This window comes from Micropterus salmoides, unplaced genomic scaffold (assembly GCF_014851395.1).
Source record: "Micropterus salmoides isolate LMB-PRFRI ecotype aquatic unplaced genomic scaffold, ASM1485139v1 Ms_hic_scaffold_1778, whole genome shotgun sequence".
Classification (NCBI taxonomy): Eukaryota; Metazoa; Chordata; class Actinopteri; order Centrarchiformes; family Centrarchidae; genus Micropterus; species Micropterus salmoides.
In genome coordinates this window covers 16,828-24,854 of record NW_024040904.1, presented here as the reverse complement: position 1 = coordinate 24,854, position 8,027 = coordinate 16,828, and the positions used below count along the sequence as shown (strand labels likewise).

The 8,027-nt window shown below is 41.0% G+C and overlaps 1 protein-coding gene across 1 annotated transcript; it reads left to right on the top strand.

Annotated features, from left to right (window-relative positions):
- The first annotated feature begins 875 nt into the window (after window positions 1-875).
- On the top strand, window positions 876-7,238 carry LOC119908387 (partitioning defective 6 homolog gamma-like). The gene is made up of 2 exons (XM_038726035.1): window positions 876-1,096; window positions 3,091-7,238. The coding sequence occupies exons 1-2, from the start codon at window positions 906-908 to the stop codon at window positions 3,410-3,412; spliced, it is 513 nt and encodes a 170-aa protein (XP_038581963.1). The 5' UTR covers window positions 876-905; the 3' UTR covers window positions 3,413-7,238.
- The last annotated feature ends 789 nt before the right edge of the window (window positions 7,239-8,027 follow it).

The window sequence follows — 8,027 nt, the reverse complement described above, 5'->3', positions numbered from 1 at the left end:
GTTTGTGCATATTCCATACGTAGCTAGGAACCTTTTGCAAGCCCTGGTTTCTCGTTTATGCCTGTTGGCACTAATTTGCATCATACCTACATCATCCTGAATTGATATCTTTTCTATGTTCTATAGACAAATTAACAATCTTCACTTAATTTAACATCAGCTAGAAAGCAAGTAAAAACACAAATCAAATTTTTTTTGTAATAAAATTCAGGCGTCAAGTGGTTAAAGTGCGTGAACAAAATCCAAAATTATAACCCTAACCCTAAGGAAAGGGGTGTCAGAGCACATGTGTGGGCGTAGCTATGTATGTGTATTACGTAGCCAATGCAAGTGTGTGTGGTCAGGTTGAGAGACAGCACACCTTGGTGTTGTGCTGAGTTGTCCGCACCTCGCGGGACTTTCGGATCATTTATCACCATCGATGGACCACACAAAGAATATTATATCGTTTTTAAACGATATAATATTAGTTACTTCAAATAGACCCGCGAAGAACCGCGATAAAGCTATGCAGCTTCTCAAGATTAAAGCGGAGCTACCTTGGCTACCTGGCTTACCTAGGCAACACTTGACAAATCTGATTCTACAAAGTAATCCTTAGGGGATAGCCCTATTAACCAAATGCATTAACCTGTCAGTATTCATATCAATATCATTGATCATTTCAGGGATCTCACATAGTAAGGAGGATGTTTTTCTTGTTTTTGGCAGGGTTTCTTTTATTGTGAAACTAGCAACTAACTAACAAAGTGTTCAATTCTGGGCATTATTTTATGGTAAATCGACAAACAAACAGATCATTGACCAAATGTTTTGTCCCACTGCTGTAAATATATTTAAGAACATTTGCCTTGGAACTTTGGAGACATGTCTGATTGGTATATCTGTCATTTCAGGTTACGGACATGATGGTGGCCAACAGTCACAACCTCATAGTGACTGTCAAACCGGCTAACCAGAGGAACAATGTGGTGCATCGTGGGAGTAAAACTTCAGTAGGCAACTCTGGTTCTGTGGGCTCAGCTGGATCTACGAGCTCCGCTCTGTCACATGACTCACCAAGCCCCGCCTCTCAGAGCAACCCCATTACTGCAAGGTATGACATGGACTGGACAGAGGGACTTAGACTGAAGCTGCTGATTTTATGCGCCAGCTTTGTGCTCATTCATGCCAAGAAAATCCACAAAACAAGGACTTACAAGTTAACAATAAACAATATTTCTAACAATAACAGTAAAACAGATGTAAAGGGGAGCAGCTTGCTGTCAGAAAGAGGCGGCTTGAAGCAGCACATATTGGCACACTGGCTTCATGTACATCTGTCTAATGCAGAGTCTCTATCCACAACCTGGAGGAGGAACTGGATGTGTATCAAATAAAGAGTATAATGTTTAGTTAATAGTACACTGTTAGTATAACAATAATATATTGAATACTACATTCATTCGAATTTCATATAATAGTGTACTATTTTAGCACTAGTTGAATATTAAATCCAGTTACAGCTGTTTCATTTCTGTGGGTTGTTTTTATTTATTAAATCCACGTGCAAGAAAAAGGCTCTACATATGTTCTATTTATTAATGCAATGAACTACCTTGTCAATAACCATATTGTTCAACATTTAATGATTTGCTGTAGCACATGAAACTTTTTTTAATGTCCCTCTCCATCCAGGCTGTGATTGGTCAGCTGACGAAAAGTCACTGGCAAGGACGTCGGCTCTGTGAAAACATGTTGAACAACAAAACAGATACAGCTAACGTTAAATGGCCGGCGAACCATACTCAAACCTTCCTTATCTTCTCCCACTTTTCTTCTGTCTGACCGCTTCGTCTGCAGTCTCCCTGTCTCTGTCACCGGAATTTCTCTCGGTGCTCCGGAGGCGAGTCCGACTATGTTTTGAATGATTATCGGTGGGGCGGGGGTTACTGTAGGTTGTTGTCTTAAAAATGACTTGCACACTGCCCATGAATCATTTTTCTGATTGCACAGTAGGCCCATATGTCTGTAGAGCCACATGCGAGAGCCCGTGTGGGCGGAGATAATGAGCAGACTGCAGCGCACACAGAGAAGACAGCATCACACACACCTTTTTTATGTTTTATTAAATTGCACCCATTTTGTGGTTATGTAATCGAACATGATGACAGCAGCCCTAAAATAATATGTCTACAAGAACATTTAAATTCACATTTTTTAAAAGCCTTTCCTGGTTAAAGAATTACAAGCGTAAATGTAAACATCTTCACTGTGACACCCCATGATCTGTTGTGATGTCAGTGATGAACCAAAGCCCCCCTGTCTGTCCCAAACAGATGGGACAAGATTCATTAGTATCAGACTTTGAGTTCATAAGCAATTATTCATGTTTTCAAAGCGGTGATACAACTAAATACGGTCTGGCTTATGACAACCAAACAGTGTTTTCACTTTTCTTGTAGTGGCTAAAACCTCACTTACCTTTTTATATTTCATATCTTTAGTGCAGAAAGAAATGAAAAATTCCAGCAATTTGTCCTTGAACACGATGAAAAGTTTGCACATACATCAGTTCAAACTGTGGCAATATAATGTAGCTTCAGGACTTCAACAGAAAACCAGCATTAATCAACCATACACCAAACAGAATTATCACCAACTCTGCAGTTCCCCTCAGCTCTATGAGATTTTACTGTAAGCCTCTCCCTGCACATTATTTTGGTTTTTAAGGCAACAACTTTATTGTTGTGGTTCCGTCTCATCGCAGTGATGGCCGCGGCAGCAGGCAGATGTTTTCCCTGACAAAGCTCTGATAAAGCCTCCGCCACGACCTGCTCAGCAGCAAACAGCAGACAGACACAGTTAGAGACGAACTGGTGAACAGTGGAGCCTTTTGCAGCTAAAGAGCCAGATGTTTCCCTCAGGAGCTGGTGGAGACTAAAACAGAGCTAACAGAGAGAGAGAATACTGGACTCAAGTTCATCAGATGAACAAAGTGGACAAAAACAGATAAATGAAGGTTCAACAGAAGGTTAGCATTTCTCTGTCAGTGCATTTCTAGATTAATTCTATAATCATTATTTGCTCTCTTGTCTGTTGTTACCACAGCAACAGCATTGCAGAGGGCGACAGTGACGATGAAGATGACGATGGCGACCTCATTCTGGAGAATGACTGTCTGACACCCTTCGACTCCCACCGGGTAACCAACAGCAACAATACCAACCTCAACAGAGACTCACCTAGCAACAGGCCGCACAACTCCACTGTGGTTAGGCCCCTCCCACAGAGTGTGTCATTGCCCAATAGCGTTGGGGCATCCCTGAGTGACAGCTCCATGATGATGTCCAATCACAACGGAAACCCTGCCCACACGTCTAGTAGCAGTCAAGACAGCATGAGAGAAGATGGCAACATAATAACATTGTAACCACGGCAACACTGACAGCTACACTGTAACAGTCAGAACAATGAAATATAACCACAGAGTGCTGTAACCATGACAATTACAGATGGCTGTGCTTCCGTCAGCCAGACTCAGCAGCACCTTTTCTTTTAAAGGTTCTTGCTGTTGGTTCTCTGATAGTTCCTCTTGTAAAGTGGACTGACTCTGAGTGTTTGACACTGACAGCACCGCAGAGATACAGGACAGCGGGTTCTGCTAGCTTCTTACCCCTTGCCAGCCTTGGTGGATTATGGGCTTTCACAATCTACAGGTAAAACAACACTGACTTTTGCTAATGTACAGAGCTGAAATATCAGGTTCTGTACGTAAAAAAAAAGGTTTATATTCACCCCAGAGAAATGATTGAAATGCCATAATGTGTTAACTGATCAGTGTGGACAACAACTTTGAGAAATAATTGAAAATGCTCTTGTAAAGGCCATGAGTCAGTTTGATGTCAGCATACTTAAGAAATCATCTCTATCCCAAAATTGCTGGTGAAGTATAACAAAACCAACAAACAAGCAGAAACAGCAATCACAAACATCCCCGTTAACTGCAGTACAACAAGACAATGAAATAAGGGCTCTATTTCCGTGGCAGCACTACAACCAGTGCAAGCAGCTCCAACTGTTTTAAACTTTTTATTCTTGTGATTGGCAGAGAGCATATTAATGAATCACCACAGCCTCTGCTCTATAATCACCTTCAGTCACCTAAACAGCAAGTGAAGACTCCCACAGTCTGTGCTGTACCACTTTGCACCGGTCGTTTTACTTGCAACACCGAAATAGTGCCCTGATTTGTGTTAGAAATCCCAAAAATCCAACTTATGTACAGGACAGCAGAACAGAGAGAAGGAAACGTTATGTGGCTGAACCAGTTAAAGTGAGAGGTATTAGCCATTTTTTTATTTGCTTTTTAAATTTCTTGTAATTAACTTAATCAATTATCAGACAATAATGTTGATTCATCTCATTAGTTTAATTTAAAATGAAATATACATTGGATATACATGTTTTTACATTATTAAAAAAAGGTGGTCAGTTGACTATATTATTAGACAGCTTTGGCATTGCACAACAATTTCAGCAGCTGTTATTCAGACAAAGGGGCAGGGGGAGATGGAAAGCTATGTCACATGGCTGATGCAGGTACACAGTGAGTATTCTTCATGATTTACACACTATATATAAAGAAGCAGAGACACCAGCCTCCCTTCCTACCGAACTTGCTCTAATCACATATACACATACATATGCACACAAACACACTGTTAAACATCAGGGAGTAGGGCCAGAATAAGGACCTTCAGACTGAGAGCAGTGCAGTATGGGACACAGAGGCCCTGTTATCTGGGTCATATGAACCTGTGTGTGTGAGTCCAGTCTTTGTTGTTGGAGCTCTGGGGGTATTGCCTTACAGTCAGAAATGTTGGCTGACTCAGTCACACACTGCGCTCTTTCTTTACTGACTCCTCTATCTCACATTCTGCTTCCAATTACACCAAAATATTTTTGGTCTGACTGTCAAATGGAATCAATGTCACAATAATGTTTACAAAATAATATCAGCTACATGACGTCCAACAGAAGACGTGCATCCTCTCCGCCAGCTTGGCCTTGGGTGATGCCAGCCTGCCCCAACTGCATTTATACTGGATGCAATAGATTAAGATTCATCAGAAATTAAACAAGTCATAACACCCTAAGTGTGCTTGTGTTAGTGTCCTCTGACAGTGTCAATGCTCCTTCAGTGCCGTGTTGATGTAATCCTGCTCAGAACAGTCACTGTGCCCTGGAGAAGGCAGAGGAAAACGCAGTTTATGCTCCATGTTGAACACAAGTCAAGCAAACCATATAGACATAAGAGCCATTCAATGCACTGAAAGAAATGTGATTTTAACTGGTTAAAAGCAACTATTATGGTAAATAGTTGCCATTTGTGAGTGAAGCAGTTTGTGAGCCAGCTGTTAACACCGAGAGGTAATCGAGTTGAACTCTTACCGGAAAAAAGAAAGAATTGATTTCCATGAGAGCCATGACCTTTTCAAAGGATCACGAAGCACGAAGCTTAAAGCTCCCGCAAAGATAAAGCGGTTTGTCTAATATCTCTTTCTGACAGGGGATGTGTGCGCTGGTCTAGCGGACACACGTTCAATCCTTGTTGGACCCGTTTATATGAGACAGCTGTCACACTTTTCCACACAATTCCTCATTGTCACCCATTCCTTACGTTTCACAGCTAAACCATACAGTTACACAGAAGACTTACCAATTTAAAGTTTGGTTTGCTTGGGCTTTGTGTTTTCCTGTAGCAGTCCTACACCACAACTGATCCCAGCACTGGTCTGTGTGTATAGAACAGCCAAATGTAACTGTCTCCTGACGTGCCAAAATTCAGTTGAATAAAGGCAGAGCCGCCATGGAGCCAGAAGCAGCTGTAGCTTCTCCAGTCAATCCCTGGCTGCTGATTATCGTTAAAACATGGTACTGAGTTTTAGAAATGAAACCTTTAAGCACTAATCCAAGTTTTCTCCACTTTGGTCAGCAGGTTTTACACACAGCCTTTCTGATCATGTTGCTTGTTAAAATGCTACTAGCAACTATCTGGAGGAGTTTTAAGGAAGGCATTAGGGGTGCCTAATATGTCATCCAAGTCCACTGATGCTGTTCAAGAGCCAGGAAAGATAAATCAAGTGCACCTGACCAGAATATTGTGTTTGATGTCAACAACTGCTTAATGCACACACACACACACACACACACACACACACACACACACACACAGTCCATTTTCATTTTAATGTATGTTACTGTAAAATGTAAATGTGAGATTATGAAACGAGGGAGATTTTCATTACCTGGGAGAAGTTTTTATGTAAGAGAAAATTTTATAATATGTGTAAAATATGGAGAGTATTTTTCTTATTCTTGTATTTTTAAATTGTATATGAGAGGAGACGGGCAACTGAGGTGAACAGTGTGTGATAGGTTGCTGCTGAATGTGTTAACATGCACACAGTGTTCTGTTTGTCTTTAGCAAATGTGGTTCTAGTGGCTTAAAGATCAAGGACGTCTTTTTCAGAATTCAAAGTTTAGCTTAAAATTAAATTCTCCTTCAATTTTTAATGAATGCATGCCTCAATGTACCATGTTAATAATGGAAATCCTGGAATATTCCCCCAAACGAAGTACCGTTGGTGTGCATGTCAGCACAGTCATTCCAGGGTCACATAGGTGCTTATCATGGCTTATAACTCCATAGTTGGAAGGATCATTTTCCCTTGCTGTTACATGATTAACAATTTGTGTCAAGCATGTAACCTGAACTAAAATCTAGTGTACGCGTGGCTGGATTATCAACTGGGCCAATTGGAGCGGACCAGGGCTCCAAAGGCCCCAGCATCACTATGTGGCAATAAATTGGTTTGGCTACATGGACACCTAATGTACACTGAATATACTCTGATAAGGCCATGAAAGTGGCTCCTGCATTGTTACCTGTAATATTTCCATTGCTAAGGTGCTTACAGGGGATTTATTTTTTTATTAAATCTGTGTGTAGTCAATGATCACAAGCTAACTTGGGGGGTGGGGGGGCGGCTGATCAGCTCATTTTTGCTTATGGGCCCCTATCAGACTAATTCGGAGTGTACGCCAACAAAGAAACAGTCCAGTCTCACCCAGAGTCAAGTGAATCTCCAGTGGACCCAGGATGGGCTTATCGTAGCTTAGCACAAAGAATAGAACCAGGGGGAAACTGCAAGCCTAGCCCCTTACTCTGTCTTACTCCAACTGTGTATTTATACGTATTTGTCTGCTGAATAAAATTACAATTGTAAAAACAAGAAATGATGTGTTCAGGAGCAGTTAGTGTTGGAGCTATTTTTTTGTTTGATTTTTATAACGGCCAAATGGTATGGAGCTGATTTGGATACAGTGTAATTATTCATCACCTTAACTATGTCAAGAATGTATTGTGGAAAACTGAGCCTGGATACCTCATGAAGCTGGACTTCCACCTGTCAAACCCTTTCTTTCAGTGTGGTTCATGTTACAGGAACACAGTCCTTGTAACCTATTTGCTTGTAACACACAACAGTGTGTCCTGGACTGTAACTAAATCAGTTGTGTGTTAAGTTCAGTAGTTTGCCCAGAAATTCTGGTTGGGCTGTCCCGAATTCCATGTTGGGAGCTTTAAGAACGTTCACTTCACCCAGAAGCAGAGCGTTCAGGTCAGCTCAAAATTCTGGAGTCTCCAATGATTTGTTTTTTTGCGTCTAGCTACACTGCTGCATGCAACATATTGAGTCCTGTCGTAGTTACCTGGTTTAAACACTTTTTTAAAAACGATTTTTTAAACGTGTATTTTTCCCATCTTTTAATGGAGCTAGTTATCAGTTTCCACCCTTTTCTTTGCTAAGCTAGGCTAAACACTAGCTGGACCTGGAGATGAAACCGATGCTAATCTTCTCATCTTTGGATAAGAAAACAAACATATCTCACTACACCAGTCTGTTCCTTTAATTAATGGCCATAAAGGACCCTGAGCTCATGTAACTGGATCTGTTTCGAGTTACTGTTACATGTAAAAAAAA